General features: G+C 32.0%; 1 protein-coding gene across 1 annotated transcript; it reads right to left on the bottom strand.

The window, feature by feature from the left end:
• Nucleotides 1-9614: 9614 nt before the first annotated feature.
• LOC112779751 (uncharacterized) lies at nucleotides 9615-11389 on the bottom strand. Its single transcript, XM_025824091.3, has 3 exons — nucleotides 11112-11389; nucleotides 10729-10858; nucleotides 9615-10603 (listed from the first exon to the last, which is right to left on the bottom strand). The coding sequence occupies exons 1-3, from the start codon at nucleotides 11278-11280 to the stop codon at nucleotides 10054-10056; spliced, it is 849 nt and encodes a 282-aa protein (XP_025679876.1). The 5' UTR covers nucleotides 11281-11389; the 3' UTR covers nucleotides 9615-10053.
• Nucleotides 11390-19360: the final 7971 nt, after the last annotated feature.

Raw genomic sequence — 19360 nt, 5'->3', positions numbered from 1 at the left:
CAACCTGTTCCTCATTACTGAATCACAAGTACCATTTATTTCATGTTATTTACTTTTCTTAACAAAATCATTTTTATCATTGATCTCCTGAATAAGATTTACAAGATAACCATAGCTTGCTTCAAGCCGACAATCTCCGTGGGATCGACCCTTACTCACGTAAGGTATTACTTGGACGACCCAGTGCACTTGCTGGTTAGTTGTGCGGAGTTGTGAAAAGTGTAATCACAATTTCATGCACCATACATACATCACCAGTAATTCGTTAATGGACCATTTTTCCTTATGTGTGTTATAAGAAATCTTAAATGGTCCGTACTGGGCAGGAAGAGAATTCAGAATAAGATGTACCAGAAATGAGTCAGAGATCTCAACCTCTAAAGCTTTCAGTTGTGCTGCAATGTCTCTCAACCTCATGATGTGTTCACGCACTCCTCTTACACCGGTAAGCCCATGGATGACAATCGTGCCATTAGGGTGCTTGCAAGTGCCTTACTAGAAGACTTAACCTGTTCATCAATAGCCTTCATATAATCCTTGACATTCTCGCAATCAGGAATTGAACCTCAGATACTAGTTGAGATATGAGATTTAATAAACATCATACTTAAACGGTTGGATTTCTCCCACTATTCGTATAATGCTACCTCGGCTCGAGAACTAGCATCAGTAGGTGCCGGAGGCTCTTCCCTACGAAGAGCATAGTCAATGTCTGAACATCCTAAGTGAAAGAGAACTTTATCTTTCTGTTTTTTATAGTTGTCACCACTTAACAAATGAACTTTAGATACAGTTTCAGATATCATTACTACTGCAAATAATAAATCATGCTAACATTACTCAACTTTAAATAGGCACATCAAAATCCATAATATATGATAATCCATGCCAATGCAAGTCATATCAAAATAAATATAAATCATAGTATCATTAAAATCTACCTGTGGGCAAAGATTTTAACACACATAATATTCACTATATTAACTAAAGTATTGAAAATAGAAAATAAAATACTACTACTTAATACATGTAGGCTAGTTAAGAAGTAAAAATATTTTTTATTTCAACCTAATTATATGTGAATAACATAATAAATTCTTGTGGGTAAGTTCATTATATAATTCACAACAATTACAAATATATCATATCAATATTTATGTGATTTCTTTAAATATAATTATTATTAAGGATGTTGTGGCTACTCCTTAATAAATCATATATTAATCACAATATGATATGCAGCGAAAGAATTTATATTGCATGTAAATATAAATATTAAATAAATAATTTCAGTGACATGAATAATATCAAAAGTGAAGATGATCTAATGAATAAATATTTTGGCAATATTTAGAAGATCAAAGTTCAAACCTCACTCAAAATAAAGTTTACAATTTTGTAGCAATTCAAATGAAGCCCAACGTAAAAATCAAAAGAAGTGGGCCAAGCAACTAACAAAACCATATATAAACATAGTAGGAAAAAGCCATTAAAACAAAAAGTAACACACGCTATATACTAGTTCTTGTTCATTTTTTCGTTCTTGTTAAATAGTGTTTCCCATTTCATTTTTTTTAATTCAAAAATGAGAAAACCTAAGGGAATCATGGAAATCATGCCATTATGAAGAATAACTACGACATAAATTTTGAAAAATTCCTTTTGAGAATATTTTCTATTATTCCCTCTTCTTATGATGCATCAATTTCAATTTCAATAGTTTTTCTTACTTATTCCAAAATTCATACTATACATTTTTTTTTTGAAAATAATTAATCAAAATAATGCACAATAATTAAATTTTGAAATGGCAAGGAAGAGACAATTTTGCTCTGATACTACATGTTAGATATTTTATAAAACCAGTAATTTACGTACCTCCAACCATTGCCAATAAATTCTTTGATTTAATGTGAAACTTTCAATTCTTGAATCACAAAATCAAATGGAATCAAAATATGTTTGTTTTGTTGTGTAATCAGAATTGGAGACCCAAATCTTATAAAGTTTATAAACAGTCATATTCTTTCCATCAAAGAACAGACCAACTGTCAATATACTTAATTAATAATTACAACACCACCCAAACTAATTTCTATATTAATAAATTGGACCACAATTAAAATAAAAATTCTAACAAATTAAAGATGTCATTATTCCTTACTCGCCATATCCACCAAAGTCCCAAAAAGAACCTGAACGGATGCTTTCTGCTATGATACAAGAACCAGTTCTTCAAATCCAGAGAATGACAAGAAATATGTAACCTATGCCATACAAACTGAGTTTTCAGACAATCTCGAATAAAATGTAAAATTGATTCCTAGCTAGAAAGGCATCTTGGACACCTACCTATCTAATGACAATATCCTTCTTCTTAAGTAAAAAACTTGCAGTAGGAAGAGCCTTCCTAAGACACAACCAAGCCAAAAAATTTGTGCTTTTTCGAAACAAACTGGCGTCAAAGCAAAGCCAATTCCTTCGCTCCTCCCAACCAAAAAGCTGCTTACACAACCTCAAGTAACTATTGTGTGAGTCATAGACTTTGGATGGAGTCCCAAACCAATACCAACCCACTTTTGGACCTATTTGCACATCTAGATTGTTACCTTTTAGATTCTAAGATAGAGGAGAATAAAGAGTCTCCAAATACCATCTATCAACTAACCAGATATCCTATATCCAGAGGTTCGAATCAGAAATGTGAACATAATCCATCTCATTAGATTACTATCCTTCTCTCCTTCAACTAGAAAACCAAAAATTCTTGTTAAAATCCCCAATACACCAAGCAAACCCGTCCTTCAACACTTTCCAAACTTTACAAAGACTTTTTCAAATGTAAGAGTCCATTGTTCCTAAGACAACTAAAACAGTCATCTTGAAATAATCGGTATTTGGCATCCAACAATTAAACTCATAAATTGTTTGGATGATAAAAAAAAAGGTCCAAACTAGCTTCCCAAGAAGAGCAATATTCGCACAGTAAGGATCTCTAATCCCCAAACCTCTATATTTTTTTGGAGTAACGAACACCTTCCAACTAACAAGATTCAATCATCTTCCATCAGCCTATTTTTTCAAAGAAAATTTTTCATCATAGACTCCAATTTACTAATGGTCTCTTTAGAAAAATAGATACCTGCATCTCGTACGTGAGAATAGTGACTACAACGGAATTGACCAAACAGAGTCTACCTACTCAGTTGAGCAAACTCTCTTTTCAGCTTGCTAGTCTACCCCAAATCTTATCCAGGACACCAATGAAAGCTGAACGAGTCACCCTAGAATAGCTAAGGATAACCCCAAAATACTTGCCCAAGTCTTGGATAAATCTAATGGAGGACACCCCAGTGAAGATCACTTTCCTTGTCGCAGAGACATTCTTGGAGCAAAGCGCTTTAGACTTCTCCACATTAATCTTCATCCTAAATGCTTTGCGAAAATTCTCCAAAACCATCATCATATTTTGCACTTGTCTCTTCGTAGCTTTATAGAATAAAAGCAAATCTTTCGCAAACAATAAGTGGGATATTAATTGGTCCTTCATATATTATTTAATTCTAAAATCTATTATGTATTTTATAAATTATTATTTTATTATTCATTATTTAACTTATTTTTATAACTCTATCCTTAATAATTTGATATTCTGTTAGTATCTATCTTCAATTTCTATCTCAATTTTATTTTGAGTTTGAAACCCTTCTTATCTTTTTCAATATTAAGACTAACAATTTCATAATCAAATAAACTACGACTTGCACACATGAAAGTTTTAAACGTTGACAAATGTACCCATGAAATAACGAAATTGATGTTGTATCCATAAAAGATCGGTTCTATATATATGACCAAATTATCCAATCTCTAAAAAATTACTCAAAAATCCCAAATTACCCTTCTCTCTACCACTATTACCATCTCTCTCTCTCTCTCTCTCTCTCTCTCTCTCTCTCTCTAAATCTTTAACATTAATCTATTATCCCCTTTCCCAACAACCACACGCCATCACCATCATCTTTGTCACCGTCGCCAATCCCAACCACCCACACCGCATCCTCCTCCAACCCCAATCGCTAACACCTTCTCCCTCTTTATCTCCAACAGTAGTCACACGCTCATCTTCTTTTTCTATTCTTCGATCACAACACATAAAAAAAACAAATCCCCAAATCTACCCACAACCAAAACAATCAGAAAATCTAAGAAAGAAAAATTCTTTTTCAGGAAAAAAGTTTCAACAATAATTTCATAGCCAAGGTGGGTTTGATTCCTCGTTGCCTTTGCGCGGAATTGAAGTGGGTTCAGTTCCTCACTGTAGTTGCGTACCTTGATGGTTTGACTCCTCTCTCCCATCTCGCTACCCAGATAGGTTCCTTCCTCTTTTGTCAAGTGCCGCTAAAGTTAAGAAAGTGAATTGGAAGCTTCACTCTAATCTCAGCGTCCTCCCTTGCCAGCCTCTTCATGGTGAAAGTAGCAGCGACTCACTCCTCATCCTATCCCTTCCTAATAACATATGCCGACGCCTTACTACCCTTCGTAAGTATGGGATATAGTGTTGGCGTCGCATGTCAGTCCAAAAAAGGTAGGATGGGAGAATTGGCCATGGCTTTGAAGAGTGATGACGAGATTTTTGTTGTTGTTACTACTGGAAAATGGTCTTCAGAGGGGCGCTTGATTATGAGGGTGGGCATTGGAATAAGAAGAATTGGAAGAAGATTGAGAGAAAGAGAGAGAGAGAGAGAGAGAGAGAGAGAAGGGATGGTAGTAGCGTTTGAGAGAAGGGTAATTTGGGATTTTTGAATAGTTTTTTAGGGTTTGGATAATTTTGTCGAACGGAACCAATCTTTCATGGATACGGCATCAATTTCGTTATTTTGTGGGTACATTTGTCAGCATTTAGAACTTTCGTGGGTACAAATGGTAGTTTATTCTTTCATAATCTATCATCAATTTCTTTCTCAATTGTCCAATTTTATAATTGTATTTGTTTATATTTACCGTGATTATCGATTTGTTGCGGCGATCCTGATCATCATTTATTTGAATGTGATATAGAGATTGTTATATTTGAATAGTTTTACTTTGGTGCCTGAAATTCAATTAAGCATTTTGGAAATGCATTTTGGTATCTGTTCAATGAAGAGGCATGCTCTCCATACATCAAGAAGTACAAAACCATCACATATGCAGGAGAGATACATATTCACCTTTCATATTGATAGAAATTCAAAATTAGATCCCTTTTTATTATATGAATTTTGACTTAAGTTCCTTTATCTTATCTGACAAGTTACAAGTTTATGCAATTTTCATCTGGCTTTCTTTTTTGCCTTTGTTTTCTTTAGTTATGATTATTATTATATTTTGACTTGAACTTGATTATGTTGATAATCGACGAGACAGTGGTGGTTGATCTGATCTATGATCCATTTTATAGGTAATACGCAATAGAAAAAGTTAGAGTTATCATTCTCGAAAAAAATCATGGCAAGAAAAAAGCAACTAGTAAAGTGAGTCTAAATGTTAGAAAATGATAATTACTACAATAATTTCAATATTCTTTTTTAACCCCAAGAACTCATTGTTGAAACTCATGCTTGCGTCACGAGAGACTTTAACTTCAATTCGTAACCAGCCACTTATAAATCATTCACTATCAAATTTATAATATTTACTCAACTTGATTTGTTGTCCCTTGAAAACTTACCACTTTATTCTTTTTCATTGTTCTATTTGTATTAACAAAAGCGAGTTCAAATTCAAATGCTTTTGCTTGTCTCAGTCTCACTATAATAAAACTTTAACACCGTCTGTAGGAAGCCATAAGTTGGTAATGCAATTGGTGGCAAACAAATTGGATTACACAAGTATCTTAAATTTAATCAATTATGATGTAAAGAAAATAAGTTATGGTAAAACAAATGGTACCACATGTAGTAGTTTAGCCATTATTTTTTTTAAATATCATGTAAAAAATTACGACGGGTTAAAAATCGCTGCATTTTTTTTAAAAGCACCTATTAGAATTGTGGCAGTTTAGAACCGCTACAAATTTTTTTAAAAAATAGTAAAAAATAGTGGCGGTTTTACAACTTCCGCAAAATCAATTTTCTAATTAGCAACGGTTATACCAGCGGTTGCTAAAAATCACCGCAAAATCAACTGCCCATGCCACTAACCAGGATGGTTCATCCAACCACTGGTATTGGTTTTTGCAGCGGTTTACAACCGCCGGTAATCACGGAAAAAACTGCCATAAATCTCCGCTCTTCTTGTAGTGCTGGTACCATATATGGAAATCATGCAAGCATCCACTCACTGGTTCTCCGTGAGTGCATAACCCTAGGTGGTATGCAACATCTTGTAGGGTGATGGTGCACTCATCTTAAGACAAGTGAAAAGTGTGGGTCTCCGGACGCCAACACTCCACTTATGCAGTAATAAGGCAGTTGTCAAAGACAAAGTTTTTGAGCTGCACTGTATCGCCAAAACCAACCTCCCTCAAGTAAAGGAGAATGACATCTGGTGATGCAAGAGTGTGACTCACTCGCATAGGGTGTAGCAAGTGAGACCTCTATTAAAAATAAAATATTTTAATAACAAATCTATTTCAATTGTAAAGATTTTTATTTCGAAATAAAAAGATAAAAATAATAATAAGCAATTATTTCACATTTCAGAATAATTACTAATTCTTCCTTCTGCGATTGCCTTTGACCATACCTTGGAAATGCCGTAGAAGAGATTATGATCCGAAGTAGGCAGTGCCTTCTAATTGATTCTCATCCAAGTCCCGTTTCATCTATTCCCCTTTACCAAGGGATGAAATGCAAGAAAAAGTCAGCAAGTTTTGGACAGGTATGGCGTAGAGAATGAGGAGGGGCCGAGGATAAGTTATTTCGTAGGTAGTGAGTAGATGAATTGACGGATTCCAGCGAGGAGCGACTCATTGGAGCTTCGTTCACGTCAGGGTCCGGGGTAGGCGTGTATTTTCATCGAGATGGGGTGGGTGGCCCCATGGTAGCCTTACCGTTAGGCCTGTAGCTTTCCCCGTCCCCCCTTCGTCGGGGGGTGCTTGTGTGGGGGGTGTGCCACCTGAACCTGAAATCGGGCTTGAAGCTCTCGCCTTACCAACGAGCCGACAGCTGATGGCTGAGTCTCACGTACGGTTCCTTTGAGAAGGGTGTGATACCACCACCTATCAGGCCCGACGAGCGGTCCACGGAGCTGTATCCCTACTCACCTGGTCCATGCACATCGCTCTCTCCAGGAGGTTGGCCGCCTATCCTAGATCTTCCCATTTTCTAACTTTAAAAATCAAGTATTTAAAAAATTTATCCCACATCATTGCAATAAATATCCAATAAAACAAATTTTTTAGTATATTCAAAATTAAAATAAAAAATAAAAAATACGATTAATAAGAAAACGTAATAAATATTTAATAAATAAATTAAATTAATTAATTAACATTTACTAAGAATACATTCCACCATCTAACAAATGCTAATAACATGTCAACTAACCTATTTTATATTACCAAAACATAATCTATTCTACTCATGTATAACAGCACTAAATCTATATATATAAAAGTATCTTAACTATAATTATATGCTTGTTTATTTATTTAAAAGAGAGTGCATGCAGCAACCCATTGGCCAGCGGCAAACCCTTAAATGGAGCTCAGTACCGCGACGGATTAGTCCTTGACCTGCCGGGTTGGGGGATACCGTGGGAAACCAAAAAAAAAAAAAAAAAAAAAAAAAAAAAAAAAAAAATTTATTTAAAAGAGAAAATAAAAAATAACCTGAAAGTCGATCACTCCCGCAATTTGCAAGTCATATTCAAGCAGTTGATGTCATCGTCTCATGCATCTCCATGCGCCATAACATCTGAGTATCTCAAAAATATCAAGAAAAACATTCAACAAAGGAAGAAATGAAGGTTAAAGGACATAAGGCTACACTTATATAGAGTAGCTATCGTATAACGTGGCTACGCTTTAAAGGTGATGCAGTATCAAAGATAAGTGTAGCTTATTCTGACAAGCATGGAAGTTGAAAAGTCTAGCCATTGGTCCGGAATAGCATCACTTGAAAAGCGCACCCTATACCAAAATGCCGAAAGTGTAGCTTTTGATATAGAAAAGCGTAGCCTTTGAGAATAGGCAACGGTCGAATAGGCAATGGCCGAATAAGCACCCCCATTAAAGTGTCTCTATAGCAAAAAAAGCGTAGCCTTTGCCTAAGGCATCATTTTTTTTTCATTTTCAACGACACTTTTCAAGTATGGCTGAATGTGTGTTTTTCTTGTAGTGATTTATTTATTTAAAAGAGGAAAACAACACTAACCTGAAAGTGCCAAGTTGTATTCAAGCGGTTGATGTCATCGTCTCATGCATTTGCGCGCGCCATAACGTCTGAGTATCTCAAAAATATCAAGAAAAACGTTAGACAAAGGGAGAAATGAATGTTAAAAGGCAATCAGAGAGTGACACTTAGCTTGAGGCATTGTGAACGAGTTCCTTATATAAGTGTGTCTAAGTCTTATTTCGTTTATAGTATAAACGAAATAAAAATACTTATATCTCGTTTATACTGTAAACGAAATAAAATACGTGTCATAACACGTATGCAAATGCGATAGTAGATTTTGTAACGTGTCTTATCCGTAAATAAAAACATTTATTTTATTTATTTAAAAGAAATTCTAGATACTGGCTATATTAGAATACCTCAGAATTTATTTAATTTAATTTCTATCGATATATATATATATATATAATCAACAAGTAAAAGGCTAAGATAATTTGAAGATAATTAATTAAAAAAATGATACTTCTATGATGATAATATGTGAGATTTGAAGAATCCAGTTCTAGCTATTGTCTAAAACCTAATCCAAATTTATTCAGTTGGAAGAAATTAAATGAAAAAAAATAAAAACAAATGAAATAAAAAAGACAGCAGCATTTTTTATTAACAATATGTATGTGCTGCTTAAACAAAGCAAAAGAATATGATGACAAAGATGCCATAAAGATCGAACTCAATATTGAGTTGTAATAGCAGTAGCACGAAAAGTGTCCTTAAATTATAATTTAATAATCTAATGCTTCTTGACAAAACCATTTTTATATATTTTCCAATAAACTTAAGTTTGAAAGGAGATACTCGTTTCATAATAATATAAGATATAAAGATAAGATATGATTCTAGACTCCTCAACACTTAAAGAATTGCTTATGATGAATACTAAATTTTTAACAATCAAATAAAGTAGTGACACGTATATGCCAACACGGTGCGCTTAGAAAAGATTTTCTATTTTTTCTTCAAACAATAATAATGGCATCCTTTGGCTTATTATGTATGCTTATAATTTTAATTTCCCATCTAAATGACGCAAAAGGGCATTTTAATTAGTTTCCTTTAGGTTCTTTATGGAGTTCCATAGTTTAACTTTTAGTTATAATAAGCTTCTACCTTTAATTCCACTTTACTTGAGCAAAAATTACATTGAAGTAGTGTAAGCATGTTATGTATATTTTTCTATGTGCAATAGAAGTAGCTGTGTATGTTTAATTCACAAAGAAGCAATAATAATTCATATAAGGCAATTAAACTTTCATTTAAACTTTATATAAGCAAAATTGATAACACTCTTTTATTGACAGATTACACATAACTTGCCTAGCCTTGATGATGAGATCATATATCACTTAGTATATTACTAAATAAAGTTCCACACCTTAATGCATGAATTAATCCTAAACTCCAATAGCTCCTAGATTTTGGAGCCTTATCACAAAGGCCATGATGACCCAAATTTTGGAGTACTATATGCTTCTACTAACTAAGCTTCTTAGCGTAGCTTCTCCTAATTCAAATGACCAAGGAAATTAAAATGTTAAATGTATTTATTTTACATATTATATCGTGCAAACTTTTTTTATCATCTACTGTTTAAAATAATAGAACAGTAGATAATAAGCGAATTGACACGATATTTAATGTAAAATAAATACAAGAAACATTTATTGTTTTAGCAAAATGGAGCAACTAAAGTTGTTGGCTTGCTCGTAGCACTGGCTGCAGTGAAATTGCCAAGAACATCATCCAAGTTCCAAAGTCCATCCCACAAGATTTCCTCACTTGATGATTCTGTTGCAGCTGGTGAGTAGTTATCATTATTATTGCCATTAATGTTATTGATGAACATGGGGTGGTAGAAGTATCCATGCTCTTCTTCTGTTGAGCTTTGTTGTTGGTACATGTCTTGTGGCTCTTGTTGATGAGAAATTGAAGGGACTCTTCTATGGTCATTATTATGATTTTCCATCTCAAGCAAGTTCATCATCATGATCCCCTTCATGTCCAAGTTGAATTGAACTTGTTGTTGCTGTTGTTGAATTTGCTGCTGCTGCTGCTTCAATTGTTGCTGCTGCTGAAATTGCTGCCGCCTTAAGAGGCGGTTTTTCGCCTTCTCGGCGGCGTCAGATGGATTCTTAACCTTTTTCTTGAAATGAGTTCTCCAATAGTTCTTGATCTCGTTGTCCGTTCTTCCCGGCAAGCTTCTCGCAATTGTCGACCACCTAAACATCAATTTCATAACAACGTATTGTCATATCAGTAAAAATTAAAATAAAAGAAAAAAGTTTGAGAAGAGAGTGGGATGAAGAATTGAAATGATTATATATGTATATATATATATATATACCTGTTTCCCCATCTAGCATGGAGTTCAAGAATGATGCTTTCTTCTTGTGGTGTTATCTGACCCCTCTTGAGGTCTGGTCTCAGGTAATTCACCCATCTCAGCCTGCAACTCTTTCCATTCCTCTTCAGTCCTATCATCACAAATCAAACGATTATTAATATAAACTTTAATTCGGAATATATACTTGAACTAAAAAGTATTTTGTAATACCATCATGTTAGGAAGGCGATAAAAATTCACGGCAAACAACTTAAATTTATCTTATTTAATATTTATTAATTTATAATAATAATTAATAAATAATAAATAAAACAAATTTAAACTGTTTTTAGCTAATATTTTTTGTTATTAAATATTTCCGTTTATTGTGTATGTGTGCGTACCTGCAAGCCTAGCAACAGAGTTCCATCGACCTTCGCCATGAATCTTGACATATTCAATGAGCAATCTATCTTCCTCAGCAGTCCAAGGACCCTTCCTCCATCCTCCTCCTCCAACTTCCTCTTCTATCATAACACCCCATCCCATTCCCATGTTCCCTCCCCAATACATTCAAATAATTAATTACTACTTAGCAGGTAACAGGGAGTGTTAATTATTAAGTAAATTCTATTCACTGATTTGTGTGTGGGTTGGACTGCTTATTATTGCGTATTTATACATGCAAGCAATGCTTCTTTATGATGTGCATGTGCCCCCTCAACTTGATTCTCTCGGTCAATTAATTACCAGTCATTTTCTTATCATCCATATCCATTAACGCATTATTTTATTAAATAATAGTAATAAACATTATTGTTTCTCTTTAAGAAATATATAATACTACTTGGTGCATAACAACAAAACTCATCCTCACCTGATATATATGACATAACAAAATCAAACTTTCACATATTTAAACTAAATCAAATCAGATACGGTTGGGAGATCATCAAAATTATGTAAATAATTGACTGTAAAACGATGATTTGTCTCCAAATGTGTCAGTCTATTTTTTTCCCCTAAGTTATCTGATATTGAGTACAATAATTAGTTTATCCGGAATATAATTTAAATTTCTAATCTCTTAATTTTTAAGAGACTAAGTGATGAATCACTTGTCCAACTTGTATTTTTAATTTATAAATGTGTATAATTCATGGAAGTATATATACATATCAGAAAAGTTTAAAAATTAATAGAATTTACTATTTTTTATCGGTCTATTTTTTTATTTAAAAATTTAATAATATATTTTTAATTCATATTTTTAAATATTACGATTAATTATTGGCCAAAAACAATAAATTATATTGATCTTTTAACATTTTTCTATACATATAATGTATAAGTGTTAATTTGAATCCAAATTCTTTTTTATTTAAGTATATATTTAGTGTTATTAAATTAGTAATTTAATTTACTAATAATACATAATAATATTTGATATTATAAAATGTGAAATAATTAAATATTATATTTAAGTGAACATAAATTTAATTTTTGCAGTTGAATCGAGTAAATGATTAAAATACAAATAAAATTTGGGTTAAAAAGTTTTAATCTTCAAATAAAAATAAAATAGAATTTAAATTATATTTTATTTTATTTAAAATATGATCAGTAACTCTTTAATATTTTTTTATTTTATTAATAAAATATATGATGTGAGATTATATTTTATTTTTTTAAATTAAAAAAAGTTAAGAGGATTCAATCCTTTATTTAATAGCTAAAATTTTTGGTAGATAGAAACGTAAATGGCAGCCAATGTACACAACTTTCCAAACGACGCATAAAAACATCAATTGCAACTTGACCAAAATGCCCTTACTTCCCTCTATTATTTTTTCATCTGGTTGATGTTGGCCTTAGTAGTTAGTAGAAGTACATACCCTTGTCAATGGGGAATGCAATTTAGCACGAGGGCACTTTAGTGAATTCAATATGTGCTACGCTATTAGGTGACATGTTTAATTAACTACGAGGATGAAAACAAAGTATGATAAGATAATACTTGTTTGATGCTAAAGCGGGCAGAACAAAACAAAAGAACGAAAGGAAAGAGAAAATGTTGTTATGTGATGAGGACACGTGTAAACTAGGGTTTATGCATCTAGACACAAAAGTTCCTAGTTTTTTTTTTTTTGTTTCCCACGGTATCCCCCAACCCGGCAGGTCAAGGACTAATCCGTCGCGGTACTGAGCTCCATTTAAGGGTTTGCCGCTGGCCAATGGGTTGCTGCATGCACAAGGCGAGATTCGAACCCCCGACACTTGCTTAAGCGGACTAGTGAGCTAACCACTAGACCAACCCAACTTGGTTACAAAAGTTCCTAGTTAAGAAAGCATAATCCAAGGCATGGAACAAAAAGTAATTAAATATTAATAGGTGGTGCTCATTTTAAACACTGAAAATTACAAGATCCCCAATGAGCAAAACACAGGTGTTGCATATTACTTACTTATTTAGGGGATCAATACACAAAAATTCAAAATTTTGTTATTAAAATATTATAAGGTTGGATACCATTTTGGGTATTGGGTGAATTAAGTATTAAGGTTATGATGGGTGGGCACGTCATTTTAAGGGACAGGTGTTGCTTTCTTATTACATCTTATTGGAAACATAACCATTATGCTTCTTGAACTACTGCCTGCTGCTGAAGCCATGAAATGAATTTCATTCTTAATTGATTTTTAGACAACAAATTCTTTTATAAATACAAAAATTATTAAATTACTAACTGATATTTTGGAAAAAAAAAAAAAAAGGATGTATATATATGGATTTGACACGACTCCTACTGATGGCATTGCAATATGATGCTATAGTGTAAAATAGATGTAACGTATATAAAATTAATATGATGTGAATATTAATAATTTTAAATTAGAACAATAATCATGTGAATGCTTTATAAGTTAAACTATTCCGTACACGTGTACCAAAAATATTATTTATTTATTTATTTATTATTGTGATACCCTTATTCTAATTCTAACAAAATATTTCAACATAATATATTATTCATCACTAGTTCATCAATTTATTAAATACACTGTTAGTACTGTAGAAAAATTCTATACAAATATTGAATCATATGCTGAGAATCGTCATTAATAATCTGAAGATAGAAATTAGTATAAACATTTAACTTAATAAGCATTATCTCAAAAATCTTGGAAATTAAATAGTAGCATATAAGTAGTTATTATCTGTATAAAATATATTTTAATTTTATATTAACAGTATAATATAATATACCGAAACAAAGTCCGTAACGATGTGTGTTCTAACTTCTGATCTTAATGAAATTTTGAAAATATTTATGCTTCTAATTGCTTTTAATTATTAATAAGGGTGTTTAATTAGAATTCAATAATCTTATCTAATAATAATTTATTTGAACTAAATATATAGTCTTATTCTATATATATATATGTATGCTTGTTTATTTAATTTTTGTGAACGAATCATTTCAATACAAAATTGAAACTAACTTTCTTTTAATTAATAATTGAAGAACAATTTTTAATTTAATTTCCTCTACCCCTTATTAATATATATTTATTCAACTACTATTTTATTAACTAATTGTTAATGGTTAAAAAAAAAATTATTCCCCAGAAAAATAACTAGAAAACCCAAATATATATGTAGGTCACTTTTGGGAATGGATTTTTTCAATTTCTTTTAACAATTGAGGGAATAAAGTGTGGTCTTCTACTATTAATTTTATAAGTGAGACCAAAAATAAATATAAAAAAAATAAAAGATTAGAGATCATATTTTATATATACTCTCAATTTTTTTTAATAATTAAGAGGATCCATTCCCGTCACCTTCTCTATGGATCATCTTGTGTCATTTATTTATTGGGTGTCTCAACAGGAAAAAAGATAAAAGAAAAACCCAAAAATAAAAAAGCTCTTATTCCACAAACCCTAACAATAATGTATCCAATTCTTTTAATTAAAATAATGAAATATAAAATTGTAAAACTACTGGAGACTCCTACTAGAGTAATATCCGTGACTGGTACGGATTGAAAATCATAATAAAGTATCAAGCCATAATATATACACTTGTGTACTACTAAAACAGCTAAGCATATGTGTGCCCTTAAAAGAAATTAAAAAAAAAAACTGAAGGTTAATAAAGAGAGATGATCACATGTGATTTCTTGTGCTCTCAACAATTTTTAATTTTTAGGTTAATACGTATAAAAATTCTTTGTTCTTTTTGGGTGTCTTTTCAACATAGATTAGGATCAATGTTTTGTGATTTTAGTGGGGACACTAATATTAATTAAACGGAACCATTTGTCTTTCGGCTTTTAATTAATTGTTTATTAATATGATGTAGCCTATGCTGTGGCATGCCTATGGTTCTAGAAAATCCATTTTGTTAATGAGAAACTTTGACACTCAGCATTTAAAGTTTGTACTTTCATTCATCAAGGGAATTTAAAATTTGTGATATTCTTTTATGATCGATGAGATTAGATTTTTAGAAGATTGTGAATTCATCATCAAATGAAGAAGTTCTGATCCTATAACATGACTGACTCAATTCCACGACAAAAACCGCACTCGGTTTAAATTTTAATTAAATTAATTATTGATACATTATTTTTGTTGAGTTGGATTCACACTAGGTGGATGAAGCCAATATATATAGCCAACTAGCTTTTTGGATGTGATTAAATTGGTGAAAGTATCTAGTACGGATTATATTCACTATCTTAATTATATGAATGTATCTAAATACTTAGATGATTTTGTATTGAAATGAAAGATCACATAATCATGAAGTGGATCTTCACAAACAATATGGTAAGAGAGAGCACGGTAGAAAAAATGTTTGCGTTTATTTAAGTGACGTAGAATGATATAATATAAAAAGATATTTATAAGTGTTAAAAAATTGAAATAATAAAAATATAATATCTTATAATAAATATTTAGATATGTTAAATAATTCTAATCAATGTTAATTGATTCTAATATATTCTAATATTCTCTCAAACTCAAGTAACAATTTGAGTTTGAAATTTATTTAAAACAACGAAATAAAAAAAATGTATAAACTGATAGAACGGATGTAGATAGAATTGTCGGAAGAAAGCGCAGACGGAACTGTCGGAAGGAAGCGTAGACAAAACTGCCACAAAAAAGCGCAGACAAAACTGTCACAAGGAAACGCAGGCGGAACTGTCACAAGAAAACACAGATAGAACTGTCACAAGGAAATGCAAACGAAACTACCACAAGAAAAGTGTAGACGGAAGTGCCAGAAAGAAAACGCAGATGGAACTGCCAGAAGGGAACGCAGGCGAAACTGCTGGAAAGAAACACAGACGAAATTGCTGGAAGGAAACACAGACAAAACTGTCGGAAGGAAACATAGATGAAACTTCCGAAAGAGAACGCAAATGGAACTACCGCAAGAGTGGCCAACTGCCGAAAATTTGCTGAAAAGATAGCGAACTGCCGAAAAACTGTTGAAAAGTGATAAAATACGAAGAGATGACAAATTAAACTATCGGAAGGTGACGAAAAACATATGGTTTCTCCATAAGAATAAGTAAGTAGTGAATAAACTAATCAGTAAGATAAGAAAAACATCAAAGTATTGACAAAAAAAAGGAAAAAAAACACACAAAAAAAAGTATGAAAAATAAAGTGATTTTACTAAAAGAAAATCAACCTATCCTCTTCAAAGAGAATACCATGACTCTGATATCATATTAGAAAGATAATAGAGAGAGCAATAAAAAAAATTTTGTGTGTATTCAAATTGTATAGAATAATACAATATAAAAAAATTGAAATAATAAAAATATAATATCTTATAATAAATATTTGAATATATTAAATAACTCTAATCAATACTAATTAATCCTAATATATTCTAACAATATTATATGATGACTTGATTTATTTGCTAAGGAATTGTGTATATAGATTTTTGTTTTTCTATATTTCTTGTTTTCAATTGTAAATATCTCTTAGAATTTTCAAACTAACTTAGTTTATACAATATATAGTATGATAAATATGTGACAGAATGAAAATAAAATCTCTTTTGTATAAATTTAAGTTCATATGATGATCAGCAAAGAGGAATAATTAAAAATATCATAAAATATTTTTTTAAAATTTAAACTAATAAAAAAATATGTAAATAATTATATTTCATCCTAATACATATTTTACACAAGTGTTTTTTTTGTTTACGTAAATTTTGTATATGATTTCTTTAAACTCTGCACTTTTAATTAAATTATAAAAATTTTGATATTATATTATAAAGGGATAAGTATGGTTTTGGTCCCAAAGGTTTTCAGCCAGAATCGAAATCGTCCCTCGTCTAATTTTCGATTTAGAATCATCCTTAACGTTTTTTTCGTATTAAAATCATCCTTTTTATTTTTTTTGGACAAAAATACCCTCACCACTACCAACACAATTACATCCTCCACCACCACCACCACCAACACTAATACCAACACCACCGCTACAACCTCCACCAACAGCACCACCAACACCACCACCAGCACCAGCACCAGCACCAACACCACCACCAACGCCGCCGCCGTCCCCTCCCCCCTTTCCCCTTGCCCCCACCCCACCCCACATCCCCTCCCCTTCCCCCACCCCCCACCCCCACCCCGCGTCCCCTCCCCCACCCCCACCCCACCTCCCCTCCCCTCCCCCTCCCCGTCTTCCCTTCCCCACACCTCCACCTCCACCTCCACACAGAGAAGCAGAAACAGAAAATTAACCCATCTCCCACCTCTACCTCCAGCTCCACACAGAGAAGAAGAAACAGAAAATTAACAAATTCAAGAACAAACTTAACACAAGCAGAAGCAGAAAGCAACAAATCAACAAATCAACACAGCCAAATCAACAAATTCAACAGAGAAGCACAAAGCCAAACCAAAAATTCAAAGAAGCAGATGCAGAAGGCCAAGCAGGACTACCGGCAAACTCATCATCAGAACCCATAACCGCAAGAAGCTGAAGCGGCGAGGCGGCGAGGAGCAGTGGCGAGGCGGCGAGAAGCAGCGGCGATGGTGGCGCTGGCTTCCCTCAGCGGCTAGGCGGCAAGAAGCAGCAACGCGAGTCCTTCTCCCTCTTCGCGTCTCTCTCTGTCCGATCTCTCTCCTTTGGCGTGGGTGGCTGGCACGACGATGAGGGTTGGGCGAAGAGATGAGGGCTAGGCGGTGAGGCGGTGAGGGCTGGGGGCAGCTGGCGGTGAGGGGCTGGCTTTCCCTCCCCTCCCCCTTACCCTTTTCCTCCCCCCCTCCCCGACGCGTTCCCCCCCCAACACGTTTTTTATTTTTTTAATTTTATAACTTTTTTATTAAAATAGGAGGTAGTTTAGGAATAATATAAAAAAATTTATTAAAAATGACGATTTTATATCGAAAATTAGACAAGGGCCGGTTTCGATTCTGGCGCTAAAATTTAGGGACCAAAACCATACTTATCCCTATTATAAAATTATTTTTTTAAAATTTAATTAAACAAATTAAAATAGACACATAATAAATAATTATATATCTCATTCCAATAAAAAAAATAATGGTATATCAAATAATATACTTCAAATTCAAAGAAGAGGTTATTTTCCGGATTAAGCATAATTATGAAAATAATATTAAAAAATTATAATGTTTTAATTTATTTATAAATAATATATATAATAATTAATTACAATTATATATATATAAAATACGATAATCTCAATTTTTTATAAATATTAACTAGAACAAGTTATATTATTTCGGAAATATTTAGTAACAAAAAAAATTAGGGAAAAATAATTAGAATTTATCTTATTTAGTATTTATTAATTTTTGTTTATTAATTATTATAATAATTAATTAATACTAAATAAGATAAATTTTTGTTATTTTTTTTATCTTTCTAACGTTATACCCATATTATTTTTTATTTGGGCTTAAATGATCAAAATAAAATTAGATATCCTAATTTATTTAGAATTTAGAATTTAATAAGAGCTACATCCAAATATAAATAGTAATGTAAAGTTTCAGTTTTAATTTCAACTCATCACAACTGTCTTTGTAAATCTTTTTTCATTAAAGAAGTCATAATTCAGCTTTATCAAAATTACAAAAGATTTTGATTGAAAATGATTGAAATAGCTTTTTAAGTGTTATCATAAATCTATATACATTTTCTCATTATAATATTTTTTTGATAATTTAATATGGATGATTCGAATTAAAAAATTAATTTATTCTAACAAATAATACACAATTATTCAACTACATGCTAAAATAATTAAACATTATAATAAGAATCAAACTCAAAATATTTTTATTTGGAAAACGTAAATATTTTTGCACATCTTTTCTAAAAATTTACTATTTATTATGAAATACAGATACTTCGTTGAGTTATCGTAACCACGTGTCGGATACGACATTCTTCGACATGCGTATCTTTTGTGTGTAATCGTGTCTTGATAAAAAATTAAAAATTCTTTTCCAGACATATTTAGATACACCTAAATACCATCACGTATCAGCATATCTAACGTTGTTCTTAATATGTATTTTTAAAATAAATTTATAAATACTCTATATAAATACTCTATATATTATTTACTAAA

The sequence above is a fragment of the Arachis hypogaea genome, chromosome 19 (assembly GCF_003086295.3).
Source record: "Arachis hypogaea cultivar Tifrunner chromosome 19, arahy.Tifrunner.gnm2.J5K5, whole genome shotgun sequence".
Lineage (NCBI taxonomy): Eukaryota > Viridiplantae > Streptophyta > Magnoliopsida > Fabales > Fabaceae > Arachis > Arachis hypogaea.
This window is presented reverse-complemented; position numbering and strand designations above follow the sequence as displayed.

What these genes read in the sequence shown, in the direction of transcription:
- LOC112779751 (XM_025824091.3), bottom strand. Translation starts at nt 11,280, where the DNA reads ATGTATTGGGGAGGGAACATGGGAATGGGATGGGGTGTTATGATAGAA. An exon ending in CTCTGTTGCTAGGCTTGCAG is followed by an intron (nt 10,859 to 11,111) that starts GTACGCACACAT and finishes TTGTGATGATAG; the next exon opens with GACTGAAGAGGAATGGAAAG. An exon ending in CATGCTAGATGGGGAAACAG is followed by an intron (nt 10,604 to 10,728) that starts GTATATATATAT and finishes ATTGATGTTTAG; the next exon opens with GTGGTCGACAATTGCGAGAA.